The sequence below is a fragment of the Pinus tabuliformis genome, chromosome X (assembly GCF_031772625.1).
Source record: "Pinus tabuliformis cultivar Carrire ecotype Pingquan chromosome X, CPIR1, whole genome shotgun sequence".
Classification (NCBI taxonomy): domain Eukaryota; kingdom Viridiplantae; phylum Streptophyta; class Pinopsida; order Pinales; family Pinaceae; genus Pinus; species Pinus tabuliformis.
Window position 1 is genome coordinate 271923975 of NC_142308.1, and position 21519 is coordinate 271945493.

Sequence of the window (21519 nt, forward strand, 5' to 3'; positions counted from 1 at the left end):
ATAAAGTGTCAGTGAAACATTCAAGAAAAGCCATCGTCATTAAATGAGAGTGAAAGCAAGAAAGTGTTTAAAGCATAAAAAATAAGCAACAATACAAGCGAGCGTGAATTCAAAGTGAGCAAGCTAACATGGTGACACACATTCAACTGTCCCAAATTCTTAACAATTTGATTTTATCATCAGCTGGCGACATGGTGAAAATTAGCAAAACAACTCTTGCTAATATTCAAGTGCATGTTCAACATGCACATGAAGCGATTGAGTTTCTTCAACTGGAGACACAACTACAAAGAGATGAGTTGCAATAGAAGAATGAAGCTTCCAAATCTTTCATCCATACAGATGAAGATAAAGATGTTGATTCCAAGTCACTGATCCAACCAACTTCAAGTGTCGAAGTGGTCCCTGATTCAGTTCAACTTTCTTCCAAACTAATCATCAAGATATGGGAAGAAATCCAATGTAACAGAAATTGACGAGGCTTAGGATATGTCAAAGATGACGCCAACTTGCATATCCCAGATTATTCAAGGCCCATTAAGTTTGTCAGTGCAGGGTGTCTTGCACAAATCACATTGGCTAGTTCTGAGAAAGTTGAAGACAAACAAAAATACACACAAATTGAAGTTGCAGACAAACAGAGATGTGCACAAAATGAAGTTGCAGTCAAACCAAATTGCCTTCATTGTCAAATAACTGGTCATCTAGAAGATCAGTGTTTTGATCCCCATTCTTGCCACCATTGTGGCGAGTCGAATCATTCATCATCACAATGCAGCAAACAACAACAATCAACCAGATTTACGATCGATTATTTATGGATTGGTCCCTGTTGTGGTAAAAACACAACCCCCCATTATTGATGTGTTCACTTCAAATAATGGGGACCCTTTCTATAAAATTTTTGGCTAAGCACCTTTTTAGGATTTTTTTTCTTTAATCAATTATCCTACGCTTTTGTTAATTTTTCATTTTCTTTAGATTCTTGTTTTGATTGCCTTGTTAAGATCGATTTTTTATAAGCTTCTTATTCACGCTTGTTTCGTCTCATTTGGTCAACTGGTTTGAAAATGGTACTCCTTTGAAGTCCCATCATTTATCTAGTCTGGGTTAAAAATGTTATTTTTATTCTTTTTATTTATTTTCGAAGTGGCTGTAGTTTAGAAAATTTCATAACTAATTTCATGAAAATAAAACCAAAAATAAAAATTGATGTTTAATATTAAATTTTGAATTAATTAAATTAATATGATTAATTTAATTAAAATAAAATTTAATATATAAAATATATATATACAAATAAAAAACAAAAAAATTACATTGCAATTGCTCCATCGCATCGGGGTCCTCAATTGTTACAACCCGACTTAACCCTTCATACGATGCGATGAAATCTCATATTGCAAAACATATTTCTCACATAATTCTTATCACATGTTTCTTATAGCATATTTCCTAAACGAACACTTAAACCAAAAAAAAGACACATGTGATGAGGGCGATGCGAGAAAGGTTTTAACTTTGGTTTAATTAGCTTTTAGTTTATTCTTCATGCATTTTGAAATATATACTTACGTACATGGTAAAATTTAATATAATGAATGAATATTAATAATATAATATTTATTAAATTATATTAATATAATCAAAATAAAAAAAATATTTAATATATATAAAAAATAAAAAGATTTTGTCGGATCGCAGCATCGCATCGCAGGTTTTCAAAAAGAAATGCATTTTCTTAAAACGCCGATAGCCCTCATATCCCGATGGCCGATATGCGATGAAGGCCTCAAGCCATTAAACAAAGTATAATAAGTTTTGTTTTAAAATTTTTATCCAAACTTATTCATTTGTTGAACTGGTAGGATAGTTATAAATGAGTGGAGTGGTAGGTTAGTTTTAGTTTGAATATTAAAATAAGTTGTAATATTTAATTTTAAATTAGTTAATTAATATGTACATATAATTAATTTAATTAAATTAAAATTTAAATATCATTTAAATTAATATTAATTAGTTATTGATTAGATTAATTTGTTAAATGTATTAATTAGTTAGATTTATACTAATTAATAAATAATTCGTTAAATGATTAGTTTAGATCATAATTAATAATTAATTTAGAATTAATTAAGATTTTTTTTTTAGGATTAAATTTCTAATTAAAAATTTTGATTTTTAGCCCAGCAACAGAAATTCCAAATTTACGCCAGTTTTGACTCACCAACTTTGGAAGCCCATAGATTGAGTTTTACTTGGCCAAATGAGGCCGAGGACAGCTCATTGGAAAGATAAAATCAAGGAGAACATTTCTGAGGGGGTTTCATTAATAGATTTGGTCATCAATTGGGTCAAAAATCATGCAGAAAATCAAGCTCCGAATTTCTAAAAACAAAATCAAATTTTAAAGTTATTTTCTGCATTTTCATTTGTCCAAGCTTGTTGTAAATTGCAGTCATCAATAAAATCTTTGGCCAATTAAAATATTCCAGGCATCAATAGAAAGCTTACATTTTATTTTCAATTATTTATTTAATTGTATTTGATTGGATTTGTTTTAAATGCCAGCAATGCCATTTTGATTTTATTGTTGCATTTTAATTTATTTTGATTTTTTTTGTAGGAAAACAGTAGAAGAAATATGGAGAAAAGGATCTCAGTCAATAAGAATGCTCCAGCAATTGAAGATTAGAATTTTTGAGCAAATAAAATTGGATTGGACAGATTTCTCTTCAACAAACTTTACTCTCAAGAATTCCTTTGCAAATGTTATAAATAGCAGATTGCAGAATGTAACAAGAGGCTGCTCTCCTCTGCAATTCTGGAATTCTAAAAGCACTTTTGTAATAGGAATTTAGAGTTGTAGGTGGGAGAAGTGGAATCTCAGATCTGGAGATTATTGAGGTTTTTCTTTTACATCCTGAGTCATGTATAATGAACAAAGTTTGCACTATTGTAGCTTTGCTTTTGAAAGCAGAAGCCCAGACATTGTAAAGGACTATTAGAGACCGGAGCTGGAGAAATGGATTTAATAAACTGGTATTTCAAATACTATTATTTTAAATGCTGGTTTAATTTTATGATAACATGAATGGTGTCAATTTACTTACATATTTGTGCACTTTTGTCGGTATGGGTAATTTGCTTCTATTTTATGTTGTTATTTATCTCTGCTCTTATGAGCCGAATTATGATTTCTGAGTAACTATTTACTCATAAATCTGTCTTTTAACATTGGATGAATAAATAGTGATATGTTGTGAACTTTTTCCGCATATTATTGTTTAATTATTCAAGTTACTGATTAAATGATCAAGATCATTCTGTGAACTACTTCCTGAGTGTTGTTGATTGGTTATTTCGGTTAAGAGGTCTCAATAGGATGTGTTTTGCTATCATAATAATTGAACTATTTCATTAACATGATATTCATTATAAACAAGACATATTTCAATCCCAATATTATAAATACCTGCTCTTGGTTAGGTTAGATCTATATCTGCCTAATTAATATAGGATTAAGATAGTTTCTTTTGCTTGCATATTAGAATAAGTTTGCATTTAGAATAAATTTTACATTCTTTTAAGTCCTCTTCCCAAAGAGGCAAACTTTAGTAGTGGATTGGCTGAGCCTTAAATCAGCTTAAGGATCACTTTCTTGCCTGATCAGCAAGAAGGACGATCTGATGTCTCTTTTCCATTGGTGAATGAAAGTCATATTCTAAAGCAATTGGAGATTGAGAGAAGGTAACTGGACCTAGTTGAACCAGTTGGAACCACCATTCCAAATGGAAAAGGAGCTACTAACCAAGGTCCGGACTGGGTGGTCTCCCCCATGTTGTCGCAGCGATTTTGGAGGCTTCAACATAATGGCGCTAGAAGGAGGGCCTGAAACTTGTTGCCTGTTGGAGTCTTTTCAATTTTAACATTCTATTTAATCACGATGGCTCCTCTTAAACTTCCAATTTGGAGTTGTATCCATGGACGTGCATCTTCCAATACTCCACCCGAAGTGGTAAGACTCTTGTCTCAGGTAAAATTCAATGGTAAGAGAAATTCTTCTGCTTTTAATCATGTCCTTCAATTTATTCAGAATGTTTCAAATTATGATTTTCAAGGAATTGATGAAGGCATCTTATGCAGAATTTTTACTCTCACATTTGCGGCAGAAGCTAGAAACTGGTGTAGAACTCTTCCGGTTGCCTCAATTCATAGCTGGGATCAATTTGTTACAATTTTCGTTTGTAAATTTGACTGCTATGATTATGATCAGGTATGTGATGAAATTGAATATCTACGAAATGAAAATGAGTCTGTTAGAGATTTTAATATTCGATTTCATTTGAATTGTTTAAAATTTAATGTCAAATATGAACCTATGAAAGATGAATCACTAGATTGGTTTGAATATAATTATTCTCTTCCTCCTATTCCTGATCCATATGAAATTAGTTCAAGCTTTGTTCCATCCCCTTCTAACATAAAGGAGAATCCCAATTTGGATGTGCAAATAAATTGTGATGAAGAGGTTTCACAAAGCTTGGAAAATATTTCTGATCAAATACAAGAAGACAACAACAACTTTGGAGAAAGACCTGCATTGGAATCTGAAAGTTTCTCTGCATTAAATTCAAAAAATCAGATTGGAAATCAGCAAATGCAAGTAGCAGTCAAAGTAAATAATAAAATGCAAACAGCTGTACAAATTTCTGAATCTTTCCATGATGAACAAATGCCCAAATCAGAGCAGCAAAGCAATCTTCTTCAAAAGAGCATAAGCACACAAAAGAATGATCTGGAATCTGAAATTTGCAATGATCAAGCCTTCATTCCTGTTCATAATCATAATTCTCTTTCTAGTTCACAAGTTGGAATTCAAAATTACTCAAATTCCATAATTCTGGCCAATCCTTGTGAAAGAGAAATTATTTCAAAACGATCCCAATTGTGCTGTAACATTAGTTGTACAAATAGTGATTTCATTTTATTTTTGTTTCCTCACTTATGTTGTATAAAATCAGATTTATTTTCAGACTTTAATTTTCAGATTTTTGATACATTACGCTGACATATTGAACACTTTACTATCAAATATTCAATTGATGCGTTGCCCTGTTGGAACATTGAAGTTTTATATTGTAATCAAGAGCATCAAAAGCTATTTCAATTTCAATCAATGCTAATGTTTTATCAAAAGCTTCTATCTTCTCAAAGGCAATATCAACAAGAGAATGTGTTTTTAGAAATCTGCCAGCAATCCAATTTAATTAATAATTTTCCATTTCATTTGAAAGATTTCCATCCATTTTTCATTAATTCATTTGAAAAATATTTGGAAACTTTTCCTTCATGGAAGATTGTTAATAGCTTAACATTTACACATAACACTAACAGTTTCTTTCAGGCCTTTGAATTTAAAAGCTCATATCCACAATCTCGCCTGTTATCTCTTCCTTTGAACATTTCCCAATCCTTAATAGAAATCCATCCAGATTTCTATGATCCAATTGGTATTCAATTAGAAAGGAAATTTCAAGAGAAAGAGATTTTCATTAAATTGCTAACAATAACTGTGCATTCTACTTACAGATTTAATTTTTTCAGTTCAATAAGATTTCTATTTTTATTACTAACATTTAAACTGTACATATATGCAGGAATAAAAATGAGAGAATGGTTACACTGGAAATATGACTATACCTAGTCATTTTCATGTATATGGTTAGAATAGGAGTAGAATTAATTTAGTTAGTTTGTTTTATGTAGTTAATTTATTTTTAATAGTTCTGCAGATTAAAAATAAAGGAAGCAATTAGCCCTTCTCATATCATATACATGTTCAAGGAAATATTTGCCTCTCATCAGAAAATTTCTAATTCTTCCTTCCCATTTTTTAAATCAAAATCTCTTGCAGCAATACCTCTACCCATGAATACATCTCTGCCTATTTCGAATAATGTATTGACAGAATATGCACCTGGCACACATCTAAATCTGTGTTGATATTCTTCCACAATTAGTGGCTTTATCCCATTCGGTCCTTTAGTTTATTATCTGATGTTGTAAAACGCATCATATTTATTTACTAAAGGCATTATTGAACAGTCACTATAACAATACAGATTTTTCTCAAGATTAATTCGGAATGAGCAGAGGTAATAAATTGCTGTTTCAATTCAAAAGGGAAGACTATTTTCATATTTAATTCTGGTAAATTTCAGATTTCCTGAACATGAATAAACAGATTTTATTTAGGCTAATTGCACACTCCGATTTAGAATAAATAATAAGATGATGTTGAACGAAGTCAGAATTTTGATAAATCCAAGGAAAGATTTGAAGATTTGTGAGGTAAGATCTGCAGACAATTTCCTTCAAGGTATGCATTTACAAGTTCGTTTTCCTTTGTTATTAAGTTTCTCTTTTCCTTAGTTTATTTTTTATTCTTGTTCTGTTTTATTTACAGATTTTCATTTGTTTTCTCAAAACTTGAAGTAAGCAGCAAACCCATTTTAAATTTGCAATAGGTTCAGGGAAATTTTATTTTTGATTCATTAGAATTTGAACATTTTTAACTTTGCTTTCAACCATCAGAAAACCCAATTGAAATGTCAAGCAATATCATAGCATTCAACTTGATTTTTGTATTGCTGATACTTCAGTGAAAATGTTTGCAATATTCTCAGCCCGCTCATCTTCGTCAATCACATCATCCATATCGCATTTCGCATATTGGAGGTTTGCAAGTGAAGTATACTTCCATTATCATGAGTCGCCGATCTCCGATAAATGACTTTACCGATATTGCGACGACCACATAATTTTGGATTCGATATGAAATTCAAATCAAATTCATAAAAATATCGCGTCCGCTCTTTATCACATATCGACATATTGAGAATTGTTACATCGTGCGCTTAATATTGCCGATCGCGATCGCCGATTAGCCACGTCATTCATCGCATATCGGCATCGCAGGAATAATATTGTGTTATATTAGGTGCTTAAAATTGCCGATCGCCGATTAGTTATGTCATCCATCGCATCGCCGATATCGCAATCGCTTCCTTACATTTTTATTTATGGCCGTATTATTATTCTGAATCTGCGATGCGTGATATGCAAAGTACAAATCGCAAGATACAGTGTGCGATGTGCAATTTGTGATGTAGCTGTCTCCGATCCCTAATGTAATATTTCTTTAATAATGCGATCGCTTCATTCCATTGCACATGTTCTCATCACATGTTTTCATATCGGCAATTTGCCATTGCAACATCCGATGTGATAACTTCCAATGCATGCCTCGAAGCCATTAAGATTTAATCAATATATGGCATAGCAACAAAGGTGAAGTCTTGTTGATTAAACTTGAAGCATGGTAAAGAAACATATGATGTGAATCATCCAATACGGCGATGTGTTAATCTAAAGCAAGCTTGGGTAACCACTATGGTAAGAGAGCAGTTAATGACCAATTTGCAGCATATTTAAATCATTTTGATTTCTCATATATTTCAGTTTTAAATATATAATTCCATAATTAAATAAGAAATTCAAGACCTTTCTATCTTCATATTTAAATTTTATCATCTTGGATTTGGTCTTGATTCTGGACAATTTACAAAATCATGGAGTTTATATGAAACTTATAATATTTTGAGAAAAGGTCATTACTGCAAATTCTCATTCTCATTTCTGATGCATTGGTTTTAATTTCAATTCCCTTGAGCACTAAGCATTCCATTTTTGCATTTTACTGCTTGCTTTAGTTAGGATAAAATAAATAATGATTTTGAGTTATAGGATTTTGGTTAGTTTGACTTCTTCAAGTTTTTAATGTTAATTAAAATAAGAAGTCAGCTAGTTTGGAGAAACTGATAACTTTCAGGTAAGATCAAAAGCAATTATCCAATGGTAAGATTCATGAACCCACTTTCAGTAATTTCCATTTCCTTTACTTTAAGTTACCGTTTTGTTTTTCTAATATATAAATCTGTTTTGCAACTCTTCATAAAAGTTTCCAATCCTCCGCCAGATCATATTTTCGAAGTCCATACTCTTCCCCTGGATTAATTTCAAGAAGCAGTAATAATCCTCATTAAAACAGCTACACCAGGAAGTTTCAGAACCTTTAGCTTGTTTCTCTAAGCATTCTTTTTATTAGAAAATGATTAAGTTGATGCTTTGAAACAAAAAGATTGATATCAAACAGAAAGTTTTCATTGTGGCTGAATTTTATTGTCACTGCTATCCAAAAAGCCTAAAACACTTACAACCCTGCAAGGTATGATTTTTCTAAATCTCGACATAAGAAGGATTGATTACACGATTATTTTCTTTCTTCATATTGTTGAGACCTTGGTATAAACATTCTTGTTTGAGTTTATCTTGCGAGACTTGGATTTTCCTTTCACTTTTCAATTTTATCATTTTTGTTTGCTGATTTCTTTTCTCATTTTAGCATAAGAATTCTTTTTCCTTTGGTTTTCAGTTTTGAGTTTGGAGACTTTGCCATGACTTATATGGAAGGCCTTCTTGTTACCTAACTATGGTTGGCATACACAAAGAAAAAATTGTTAATAGTCACCTATTAGCTTTTTCTTTAAATTCTCTTAGCAAAATTTGATTTTCTTATTATAAAAGTAGACATTAATTAAGGAAGAGATTACCAATTTAGAAAAGTTGGCAAAGTATCATAAAATCTGGAGAAATTTATTTTTCGTCGAAATTGTAATCATTTTGAGATTTCAAAATTTTATTAAGATCTTTCAAATTTCTGTTATCAGTCAAGAAAAGTTACTTATAACCAAGTAAAGACACTTTATAGCAAAGCACCTTTAATTCTGAAATTGTCATTCTTAACTCTTAAGGAGTCAATGATTCTCCCCGTCCCAAAGAGTCTTATTTTTGTAGAGTATAATCCAAAAATATATTTAAACTTAAAAAATAAGAGGTCTCGTTATGAGCCTGCTTACCATGATCATAGGGGAAAAATAGGCTGACATTACCAACACTGCCAAACAAACAAGGTGATGGCTTATGATTGCAAACAATTATAAGGCAAGGGGTCTCATCACGAGCCAGCTTGTTCAGTCCAATTATAACTAGTGAATGGCATTGTCAACTATCTGGCTACCAAATCAGGACAATGGTTTTTAAGAACTAAAAATAAAAAAATAATAAAAATAAAAATAAACATATATAAATGGATTTATCTCTATGTTAATAAGTCTTAAAGATATGGGATTCCGAATCATTGGTGATTAAAAGGTAACCCTATCGAAACTATAGACGTTTGCTGAAAGCAGTGGCTCTACCTGTGACAAATGAATATATTTTAAAAGCTAAGCTGTAAAGTGACCCGTGCTTTATCTCTACAATTAATTAAAGACTGATATAGAGTTTTAAAATATTTTAATTTATGAGAAATTTTAAGAAAAATTACAGTTAGATGATTCTTGCTTTTATTCAGACTAATGAACCTACTCAAGCATGTCAAGCATAATTCTCTCTTCTTTAATTATTTTTACTTTAATTTTAGGAAAATCTCATTCGTATCAAACAGAGATAACTGATTCTTCTCCCGTGTGTCGCCATTGTTGTGGTAAAAACACAAACCCCCATTATTGATGTGTTCACTTCAAATAATGGGGACCCTTTCTATAAAAATTTTGGCTAAGCACCTTTTTAGATTTTTTTTTTTTAATCAATTATCCTACGCTTTTGTTAATTTTTTATTTTCTTTAGATTCTTGTTTTGATTGCCTTGTTAAGATCAATTTTTTATAAGCTTCTTATTGACGCTTGTTTCGTCTCATTTGGTCAACTGGTTTGAAAATGGTACTCCTTTGAAGTCCCATCATTTATCTAGTCTCTGTTAAAAATGTTATTTTTATTCTTTTTATTTATTTTCGAAGTGGCTATAATTTAGAAAATTTCATAACTAATTTCATGAAAATAAAACCAAAAATAAAAATTGATGTTTAATATTAAATTTTGAATTAATTAAATTAATATGATTAATTTAATTAAAATAAAATTTAATATATAAAATATATATATATACAAATAAAAAACAAAAAAATTACATTGCGATCGCTCCATCGCATCGGGGTCCTCAATTGTTACAACCCGACTTAACCCTTCATACGATGCAATGAAATCTCATATTGCAAAACATATTTCTCACATAATTCTTATCGCATGTTTCTTATCGCATATTTCCTAAACGAACACTTTAACCAAAAAAAAGACACATGTGATGAGGGCAAATCGAGAAAGGTTTTAACTTTGGCTTAATTAGCTTTTACTTTATTCTTCATGCATTTCGAAATATATACTTACGTACATGGTAAAAGTTAATATAATGAATGAATATTAATAATATAATATTTATTAAATTATATTAATATAATAAAAAAAATTAATATATATAAAAAATAAAAAGATTTTGTCGGATCGCAGGATCGCATCGCAGATTTTCAAAAAGAAATGCATTTTCTTAAAACGTCGATAGCCCTCATATCCCGATGGCCGATATGCGATGAAGGCCTCAAGCCATTAAACAAAGCATAATAAGTTTTGTTTTAAAATTTTTATCCAAAACTTATTCATTCGTTGAACTGGTAGGATAGTTATAAATGAGTGGAGTGGTAGGTTAGTTTTAGTTTAAATATTAAAACAAGTTGTAATATTTAATTTTAAATTAGTTAATTAATATGTACATATAATTAATTTAATTAAATTAAAATTTAAATATCATTTAGATTAATATTAATTAGTTATTTTTTTATTGGTAAAGATTAAGTCTATTAAAGGAAAATAATGTACAACAGGAAATTACATCCAGGAGAAGCAAGAGCACAGGTAGCCGGAAAGGATATGCTATCCACCTCGGCTCCTAGAAGAAGTAAGAAGAAGGTAAAGCTGAGCAGGAAGAAGCTAGAAGAACCAGGGAGCGAAAGCAAAGCATAGGATTCTACCCAACATGGGTAGAGTCAACCATTCGGCATTTTTTCCCTTTCTTTTTACCAACTTTGATCCATTCGGGAGGGCAATGCTGAGCTGGCAAGGTTTGCAAACTGAGCTGGGCTGACTAGGAGTTTTCCTTACCTGAATCTGAGGTAGAAGATTCATGAATTCTTTTCTGAGAGAATGGCTGGACGGACAAATTTCCGGGCTCAGCCAAGGGCAGATCCTGTGCCGTCTTTGCAACCATTTGCTCCTCATTCGCCTCCTCTTCATCCGAGTTGAAATCAAAGTCGTCCATGGGGGGAGGGTCATGAGGCTTCCAGCTTTTGGATTTTTGCTTAGGAATGGCTTTCTTTTTTTGGGCTGGCATCGAGGGACAAGAGCTCTGAAGGTGCCCTGTGTGATGGCAGTTGCGGCAGCAGAAGGCTATGTTCTCGTAGTCTAAGTTCTGAGTCCAGTGGAAGTCTCCAATCTTGAGATTCATCTTGTCCAGGAGTCCTTTGCTCATGTCTATTTCTGCACAGATTCTGGCAAAGGTGTATAGGCCCTTTTCCCCTCTAGACGTGTCTGTGTCTAGAAAGCGGCCCAGAGAGTTACCTATCCCTTGGAATACTGCGAAGTGCCATAGATGTGCTGGGAGATTAGGAAGTCTGACCCAGATTGGGAGCTTGGTAATGATTGCTGTGGATGGATCGAAGTCTGGGAACCAGGGGGTGAGGAAAAGACCTGCTGAGCCCCAGAACCATGGCCCTTCTTTTAAGGCTTTTTGGTAGTCCTCATCAAAAGCAAACACTGTAATGAAGAAGCCTGTTGAGCATAACAAACCCTGACAGTTGTTGGTATAGTTAGAGTGAATCCACTGGTAGAGGTCTGCTCTGCGCAGCCATAGCCCATTGAACCTGCATATAATGCTGTGCTCTGCATACTTTTGGGTTTGCTCATCCAGCGTGGGATGCCCAATCTCAATTGAGGGGGTTTCCTCCAGTTTGTCCACCAGAAAAGGTTTGGGAGCCTGGACTGGTGGAACTGTATTTTCCTGTTTCTGTGCATGGACAGCCTCTTTGTAAGAGTATGCTTTGGTTGAGGATGATTGTCCTACAGCTCCCCCTCTCAAACGAAGGGCAATACTAATGGAAGAATTTATTTTAATGCTGTAAAAAGATAATGAGTATAGATCCTCCAGTTGTTTACCTTCGTATAGAAGACGTTGAGCTGCCGAGGGGATTCCCAGCTTGAGATTCAGTGCGTGCTTGAGGTCCTGCACTAGATCTGTGGATTTCACCCATTGAAGCAGGGTTTTACCAGAGATAAGCTTGATTTGGATCTGAAACGAAACAAGAAAATCGGAACTCCTCATTCCTCTGCAGATCTGAGACGAGGGGAGGCAGGAGCTTTGCTGGGTATTCTTTTCTGGATTTTGCCGGAAGGGCATGAGAGAAGAGGATGGGGATATTCCATCGTCATTGAGTCTGTCGATGCAGCCCTCGCTATCAGGCTTCCATGTGGATCGTCCAGATAGATCCAGGGTTCTGAGAAAAATCTGGAGATTAAAAACAAAGTACTGGGTATCTTTGGGGGGCATAGGAGGTAATAAGAAGGTTGAGCAGTCTTCCGGATTGTAGAACAACTTCCCGTTTGCCGTCATCTGAGGAAAAACGTGAGAATGGTCCACCTGATCATCCTTGGCCTTCATGATTGCAGCCTAAGGGGAGCGAAGGGTGCTAGAAGCAGCTACGGAGGGCCACCGTTTAGCAACCCCAGAAATCCGTGCAAAGACTGGAGAAGAGCAGGAAACTTCCAGAGAAAGATAAAATACCTGCATATCAGTGTTTGGGGAGAAAAACCTCGCCCTGTGGCTGAAATGCGCTCTGCTGATAACATCATGGTTGAACAGGGGCCATGCAGCAGCCAGAGGAAGGGAAGCGGCATCCAAGAAAAAAGGAATCATCGTTCCAACCTGCAAATCATTGCTTGAAGTGAAAACCAATGCCTTGAGGCTGAGACTCGCTTCGCCATCCTCATCATGGTCGAGTAGAGACCAGGCGGCAACCAGAGGAAAGGGGGCGGCGATCATGAAGCTAGGGTTCATCGCTCCAGAGCTCGGCACTTAAGTCTCGTGAATCCAATTTCAATATTAATTAGTTATTGATTAGATTAATTTGTTAAATATATTAATTAGTTAGATTTATACTAATTAATAAATAATTCGTTAAATGATTAGTTTAGATCATAATTAATAATTAATTTAGAATTAATTAAGCATTTTTTTTTATGATTAAATTTCTAATTAAAAATTTTGATTTTTAGCCCAGCAACAGAAATTCCAAATTTACGCCAGTTTTGACTCACCAACTTTGGAAGCCCATAGATTGAGTTTTACGTGGCCAAATGAGGCCCAGGACAGCTCATTGGAAAGATAAAATCAAGGAGAACATTTCTGAAGAAGTTTCATTAATAGATTTGGTCATCAATTGGGTCAAAAATCATGCAGAAAATCAAGCTCCGAATTTCTAAAAACAAAATCAATTTTCTAAGTTATTTTCTGCATTTTCATTTGTCCAAGCCTCTTGTAAATTGCAGATTCACTCATCAATAAAATCTTTGGCCAATTAAAATATTCCAGGCATCAATAGAAAGCTTACATTTTATTTTCAATTATTTATTTAATTGTATTTGATTGGACTTGTTTTAAATGCCAGCAATGACATTTTGATTTTATTGTTGCATTTTAATTTATTTTGATTTTTTTGCAGGAAAACAGTGGAAGAAATATGGAGAAAAGGATCTCAGTCAATAAGAATGCTCCAGCAATTGAAGATTAGAATTTTGGAGCAAATAAAATTGGATTGGACAGACTTCTCTTCAACAAACTTTACTCTCAAGAATTCCTTTGCAAATGTTATAAATAGCAGATTGCAGAATGTAACAAGAGGCTGCTCTCATCTGCAATTCTCGAATTCTAAAAGCACTTTTGTAATAGGGATTTAGAGTTGTAGGTGGGAGGAGTGGAATCTCAGATCTGGAGATTATTGAGGTTTTTCTTTTACATCCTGAGTTATGTATAATGAACAAAGTTTGCACTATTGTAACTTTGCTTTTGAAAGCAGAAGCCCAGGCATTGTAAAGGACTATTAGAGACCGAAGCTAGAGAAATGGATTTAATAAACTGGTATTTCAAATACTATTGTTTTAAATGCTTGTTTCATTTTATGATAACATGAATGGTATCAATTTACTTACATATTTGTGCACTTTTGTCGGTATGGGTAATTTGCTTCTATTTTATGTTGTTATTTATCTCTGCTCTTGTGAGCCGAATTCTGATTTCTGAGTAACTATTTACTCATAAATCTGTCTTTTAACATTGGATGAATAAATAGTGATATGTCGTGAACTTTTTCTGCATATTATTATTTAATTATTCAAGTTACTGATTAAATGATCAAGATCATTCTGTGAACTACTTCCTGAGTGTTGTTGATTGGTTATTTCAGTTAAGAGGTCTCAATAGGATGTGTTTTGCTATCCATAATGTCAGTTAATTGAACTATTTCATTAACATGATATTCATTATAAACAAGACATATTTCAATCCCAATATTATAGATACCTACTCTTGGTTAGGTTAGATCTATATCTGCCTAATTAAGATAGGATTAAGATAGTTTCTTTTGCTTGCATATTAGAATAAGTTTGCATTTAGAATAAATTTTACATTCTTTTAAGTCCTCTTCCCAAAGAAGCAAACTTTAGTAGTGGATTGGCTGAGCCTTAAATCAGCTTAAGGATCACTTTCTTGCCTCATCAGCAAGAAGGACAATCTGATGTCTCTTTTCCATTGGTGAATGAAAGTCATATTTTAAAGCCATTGGAGATTGAGAGAAAGTAACTGGACCTAGTTGAACCATTCGGAACCACCATTCCAAACGGAAAAGGAGCTGCTAACCAAGGTCTGGACCGGGCGGTCTCCCCCATGTTGTTGCAGCGATTTTCGAGGCTTCAAAAGTCCCTGAGAATGGTCATCCACGGTCATAAGATGTATAAGTTTTACAATCTAATTCACTCACACATATTGCAGCCAACAGTAAAAATGAAGATGATACTCTCATGCAGTTGAATGGGGGAGTACACCAGTGAACCACTCCTACCCCTGAAGGGGGGGAGTTTAGAAATAATTTGAAGAAAATCATCTCTCCTTTCAACTGACAAAGGGGGGAAAATGTCAATGAAATAGACAGTGTTTGTCATATTGAAAGTCTCGACAAAATCAACGAAGCAGCCAGTGGGAATTTTCATCAGTAAGTGAGCATCAACAAAATTCGCCAATGGATGATTGACAACAAAGTCAGCCATGAGCAGTTTTTAAACACAGCAAAAGCAACACTGAGTTGTTTTTCAACATCATCAGCCAGTGGGCATTCTCAACATTTTGTCAGTGGACAAAGAATGTTGATTGCAAGAAAAGGACAGATGGATCCTTTTGCAGCTTGGCACGTGATGGATTTGTCAAGCGCCATTCAGAGATGAATCAGACATGCAACTGATTCATGTTCTCTTCAGATTTGAGTTTTTCAGCATCCAGCTTTGGCGGTTTTTCAAGATGTTTTTTTAGGATCAACAGTTTTAGCATGAGAACTTGGAAGATGGTTCTTGGTTCTTAATTTGGACTTATCATTGAGGGGGGGAATGTGAGCCTTACTCTCACATTAAAAACAATTCTAAGTCCAAATAGTTAAATTAATTAAAATCATGAAAGTTAGGATTTAATCCTACCTTTCTAGATTGAGTTTGTTCCTCATGGTTGGGAGTCAATTTAGGCTTAGTTGGTTGAGAGATTCTCTCCAACTAGTTAGGCTCCTAGATTAGTGTGTTGTTGAGATATTTTCTCAGCCAAGTTTGTTCAAGATAGATGCACTATCTTGAGACAACTTCCTCATGTATTTATATGTATCATAAACATTATTTTAATAATGAAATTCATGAGAATGAGAGACTACAGGAAAGTCTCTCATGCATTTTCCACCATGTCTGGTTTTTCTATATTTCTAATATTTATTTTATGAGTGAGTGTGTTATTATTTGTTTATTAGTTTTCTACAGTTATGAAGGAGTTAGCGAGATGGCTTTTTTTCTCTTTTAAATCTCTAAATGACTTGAGTAATAGAGACTTTAGAATATATTTAGTTGGGTAGTATAAGTATATATATATATATATATAATCAAAATAATTATAGACAAAAACATTAAAAAAACCAAAACATTTTCATTATTTTGATTTATATTTTAATAGTAATAAAATATCAATAAGTTCCCAGTGTAGCTCAATTGAAAAGTACCAACCCAACTTAATTTCCTATTTCCCTAAATACAAATATATATGTAGATATAAAATTAACATTTAAAAACTACTTCTTAACTAATTAAAAAGGAAAAAAAAAATTATTAAAAAAAAATATTTACAAACTGAGCATTCGATTTTTATGAATATAGAAAATACAAAAAAGAGTTTTTTTAATGAAAATACATGCATTTATATTAGGTCACACAACCAACAAAAATGAAAATGAACGTTGCACATGATGAAGGTAACTTCGTTAAAAATAATTGAGGAGAAACCCTCATAAGGTGGGCCCTTCAATTTGTATGTCATTCGATTTTTATGAATATAAAAAAATACAAAAAATATTTTTTTAATGAAAATACATGCATTTATATTAGGTCACGCAACCAACAAAAATGAAAATGAACGCTGCACATGATGAAGGTAACTTCGTTAAAAATAATTGAGGAGAAACCCTCATAAGGTGGGCACTTCAATTTGTATGTCAAACTGTTCACCAGCGTAGTGGAGGTGATTGTTAGCCAAGGATTGACCTCATTAAATAGTTGGTCAGCATGTGTGGAGTAGATACGCTTGCTCTCAAATTTATGTTTACAATATCAATCATGTGGTCTGCACTGCGTGCACTAAGTTCATCAACTAGTTTTCCTACACTGAGTTCATCAACTAGTTTTCAAAAGTGAAATGAATCCTCATGCGAATGAATTAAAAGCAAGTAAAATGGGAGTAAAGGACTATTATTGTTAGATTGCGAATTGGGAGTATATAATCAGTGGCAATGCTGCCCTATTTTCACAGTTCATTGCAACCCCCCAAAGAGAGTCTTTATTTTTTAATTCTTTCAACATCACTTATTTCATAGCATATGTAACTCCTAGGGTCTTTAAAATAGGCTACCTTATCTTCCTTACTAGCCATAAAACAGAACTCCATTACAGGCCTCAAGAATATATCAAACTGCACTCCCAGAGGCTCTCCATCCACTCTAAATTTGGTGAAGAACCCTTCACAAAAGAGGTTAGTTTGGTCTAAATGACTGGGCTACAATAACCCTTCCCTTCACTTGTCTTTCCTTGAGACTTAGGGCTAGCAAGATACCGTAAGTGACCTTCACTTGACTTCCTTTCTCTCTTTCCTCCAAGATCGAACCAAAGATAGCCCCAACACAGAAACCCTAACTTCGACTTGCACTTGGGAGAGAGAGACCTAGCCCAAGCTCTTTGACCTCTTCTTCGTCCTTCTTCTTCGACCTTTCTTAGCCCTCTTCTTCACATAGAATGAGATGTGAGTGAGTGAGGCTAATGGAGGACGAGTTTCTGTTTATATATAAGCTTCTTCAAGGGTAGACGTGGCTCTTCATGTAGGGCGACTTGAAAAATTCTAGGCCGACCTAATCTTGGAGGTATTTTGACACTTTAAAGACAAAATAATTATTTCTTTACAAGATACAATGTTCCCATATGGTCTTGAATATATGACAATGACTCTTAAACCTAGGGAAAACCCTATAAGCGCTCAATGGGTTCTTGATCTATAAACTAAAAGAACTTGAGCATGAAACCCATGCTCCAATAATAAAAATTTCTCTTCATTTTTAGGCTGATAGGTCTTCTTTTGAATCAGTGCATCTCTAGTTTTCGTCTACACTTCTGGTTTCCATCTGACATTTGTGCACAAATTTTTATGCCCACCCTTATGCTCCACTTGACATTTGTGTGCCTAGAGTTCCAAGAGGGTCTGACAGATTAGAGTGTGCGAAGAAGACAAAATGGTTAGGCACTTATGCTTCATGTTAATGCCATGATCCTCTCAGTGGCTCAATCGTACTGTTGTCACCATGCGTGCATTCATGTGTGTAATTAGGAGCATGTTTATATCCATCGAAAAGGTTTAACTATCATTAAATAATGGAGCGCTCCACTCCCACATGCGTAGCATCAATTAACCTACACTTCGAAATAACTAGAGTTTTGTTTGAAGAAAATTTTCCTTTTTCCTGTATCAAGCAGAAATTAAATTCACTCCACTCCCACATGCCTAGCATCAATTAACCTGCACTTCGGAATAACTGGAATTTTGTTTGAAGAAAATTTTCCGGTATCAAGCATAAATTAAATTCATATAAAGCCTACAACTATTTCTTTTAAAATCTTGCAACTATTTCTTTTAAACTTGAACATAAAATTTACATTCCAATCCTCACTCAATAGAATGCAAAATCTTATGGGATAATCATTTTCCTGCATCAAATTTTCTGATTTAGGAATTTATCTGCACTAGCTTATCCAATCTTGCAATATCCGAATGAAAAATAATCTTCATGAAGAATATTGTCTCACCAGGAAAGTGTTTCGAGCTTGGAACCTCTTATGATTTAGGAATCACCAGATAAGTTTTCCTAAATAACTGGAATTCTATTTGAAGAATTTTTTTTAGTATTAAGAAAAAATTAAATTCATATAAAGACTGCAACTATTTCTTTTGACGCTGAACAGAAAATTTACATTCCAATCCTCAATCGAATGCAAAATATGATGGGATAACTGTTGTCCTGCGTCAAATTTTGTGATTTAGGAATTTATCTGCATGAATTGTCCAATCTTGCAATATCCAAACAGAAAATAATCTTCATGAAGAATATTGTCTCACTTGTCAAGTGTTTCGAGCTTGGCACCTCTTACGATTTAGAAATCACCAGATAAGTTTGTCAAGGGCCAGCTACAACGCTATAAAACCCACTTGTCGAGGATCACCTATAGCACTGGAAAACGAGATTAATGCGTACTAATAGCTTCGTCACCTCATCTTTGTCGGTTCAGTAAAAATATGCATTTATAATCCCTTATATTATGGTGGAGTTCGAACTCAAAGAAGTTCCAACATAAGTAACAGAAGAAATGCTAAAATCAAAAAAAGGATTTCTTATTCAAACCACAAAATTTAAGGCCCATAGATAACATTCAAGGCTAGGCTTCTAACATCAAAGGTCACTTTTCTGGAAATCTTGACTTCAACTGTAACCACCAAATCAACTGTGGAAATCTTCACTTCCATCAATACTTGCATAAAAAACAATGAGCAACTCAGAAAACACCATAGATGAATTACAAATAAATGTTGATGAGTGGAGCAATGTTGCTGCTCCTTTCCTTCAGAGAATTAATAATTTGACAAAACTTACACCTCACTCACATAACAAAATCTACAGTCTTCAGAAATAGCTATCTTTGTCTTCAACTCCCATATGAAAATAACAAAATGTTGTACAACCAAACACAAAAAGGGATGCAAACACCAAAAACATGGCTCCCAACCCAATAACATCAACATGCTTTAGGATAGAAGGTATTGCAATGCTCCCAATTATAGAAGCTCCAGTCAAGAATTTTGCTGCATCCACCCATCTGTTATTACAAATGTTGAAAATGATAGAAAATATCAGTTGCACACTACTTCAGAATTTGCAAAAATGCTGAATAGAGTGGATGTTGTAAAACATGCCCTCCACCTTCTGTAGAACTAATAACTGAAGAATCTCCAAGTCCAAAAAATAACAATGGTATTGGCAGCATTACATACATAATGGCTACAAAAAAATTCCACCTTCCAACATTAGTTTCACACTAGTGCAGTTCATATCTTGAATTGTGTCTTCCATGATACCAACAGGAAAAAGAATCTTTGGTCTCAAACAGACACAAGAAATAGTACCTGTTAGCATAGGCCACCAGTTCTTGTATAAAGCACAAGCCTGCTTGTCACATGAGCCCAAAAACAAATGAGGAAAACCAAAACAAAAAGAAATATTTGACAAAACCATAGACAATATGACTCAAATCATAATTCCAGAAAAACGTTACACACCAGGAATTGCAAAATGATTTCAGCCGAAACCATAATCGCCAAAACAGAAAGCCTGCATGAATGCAAGCAATGTTGCACATATGTTGGCAAATCAACCATCTAAGTCTGCCACAACATATAAGAATTTCAATGTCGAACCAATGTCTTTGCACCTACACTAATGCACAAAACATTGCCAATTGTTGTAACCATTTCAATGTCATTGTAGATGCATCACAAGAGAACAATATACATATTAAAATAAATTGTTTACAGGAAATTGATACAATATTGCAATGTTTCAACTTTTAAAGCTAGAATGTTGCAAAGCTCAATAGAAATAGGTAACAAACTTGGGAACCCTGAGAATGGTGCATCTCAGACTTAAGTATGAATCACAAATCAATTATAAAAAAGCATAATATTTTAACTGGGTTCAAGACATTGCAGGGCTGAGTTCTTTGCACTTACACTGATGCATAGAACATTGCCAATTGTTGTAACCATTTCAGTGTAATTGTAGATGCATCACAAGAGAACAATATACATATTAAAATAAATTGTTTACAGGAAGTTGATATAATATTGTAATGTTTCAACTTCCAATGTTAGAATTCTGCAAAGCTCAATAGAAATAGGGAACAAACTTGGGAACACTGAGAATGGTGTGACTCAAAGTATGAATCACAAATAAATTATAAAAAAGCATAATATTTTAACTGGGCCCAAGACATTAAAGGGATAAAGTGAAAAAGGGACATAACGTGAAAAGAGAGAGGGGGGCATGGGGAATAATGAGTGGGTAAGTGAGGGGAAAAGAGGGGGATAAAGTGAGAGTGAGTGAGTGAGAGACTAATAGTGAGAGAAATAAGGAAAGAGGGTGGGGAAGGGTGAGAGAGAGAGAAAGGGAAAGTGGGGCGAGAGAGAGAGTTGTGGGAGACAAGGGGAAGAAGGGAAAGGCAAACTTGGAGGTTGGTTGTTGCGAAGGGAAGAGAGAGAGAGAGAGAAGGGGTCAGAGAGATAGGGGGGAGTGAGAGAGGCAGAGTCAAAGATAGATAGATGTTGGGGTTGGGTTGGGGGAGAGAATGAGAGAGGGATGGAGATGGAGGCTTGAGACAAATTTAGATGGTAGAAAGAGGGGGGGAGGAAGGGGGAGAGAGAAAATGAGGGAGGGAGGGCGGAGTGGAGAGAGAGAGAATGAGGGAGGGAGGGAGGAGTGGAGAGAGAGAGAGGTATCTATGAAAGAGGGAGGGATAGAGAAATAGAAAATGGGGGAGAGGGGGTGGAATATTTAGATAAAGCTGGAGTGGGGGGAGAATGTGTGAGAGAGAGGGACCTAAAGGGGGAAGAGAGAAATAT

At 34.1% G+C, this 21519-nt stretch overlaps 1 protein-coding gene across 1 annotated transcript; it reads right to left on the reverse strand.

Annotated features, from left to right (window-relative positions):
* Positions 1-19528: 19528 nt before the first annotated feature.
* Positions 19529-20298, reverse strand: LOC149139433 (vacuolar protein sorting-associated protein 55 homolog). The gene is made up of 4 exons (XM_089449091.1): positions 20182-20298; positions 20029-20068; positions 19819-19903; positions 19529-19721 (listed from the first exon to the last, which is right to left on the reverse strand). The coding sequence occupies exons 1-4, from the start codon at positions 20278-20280 to the stop codon at positions 19529-19531; spliced, it is 417 nt and encodes a 138-aa protein (XP_089305217.1). The 5' UTR covers positions 20281-20298.
* Between the last annotated feature and the right edge of the window lie 1221 nt (positions 20299-21519).

What these genes read in the sequence shown, in the direction of transcription:
- LOC149139433 (XM_089449091.1), bottom strand. Translation starts at nt 20,280, where the DNA reads ATGGTTGATTTGCCAACATATGTGCAACATTGCTTGCATTCATGCAGG. An exon ending in CTGGTGGCCTATGCTAACAG is followed by an intron (nt 19,904 to 20,028) that starts GTACTATTTCTT and finishes ATTTTTTTGTAG; the next exon opens with CCATTATGTATGTAATGCTG. An exon ending in AGTTCTACAGAAGGTGGAGG is followed by an intron (nt 19,722 to 19,818) that starts GCATGTTTTACA and finishes TTGTAATAACAG; the next exon opens with ATGGGTGGATGCAGCAAAAT.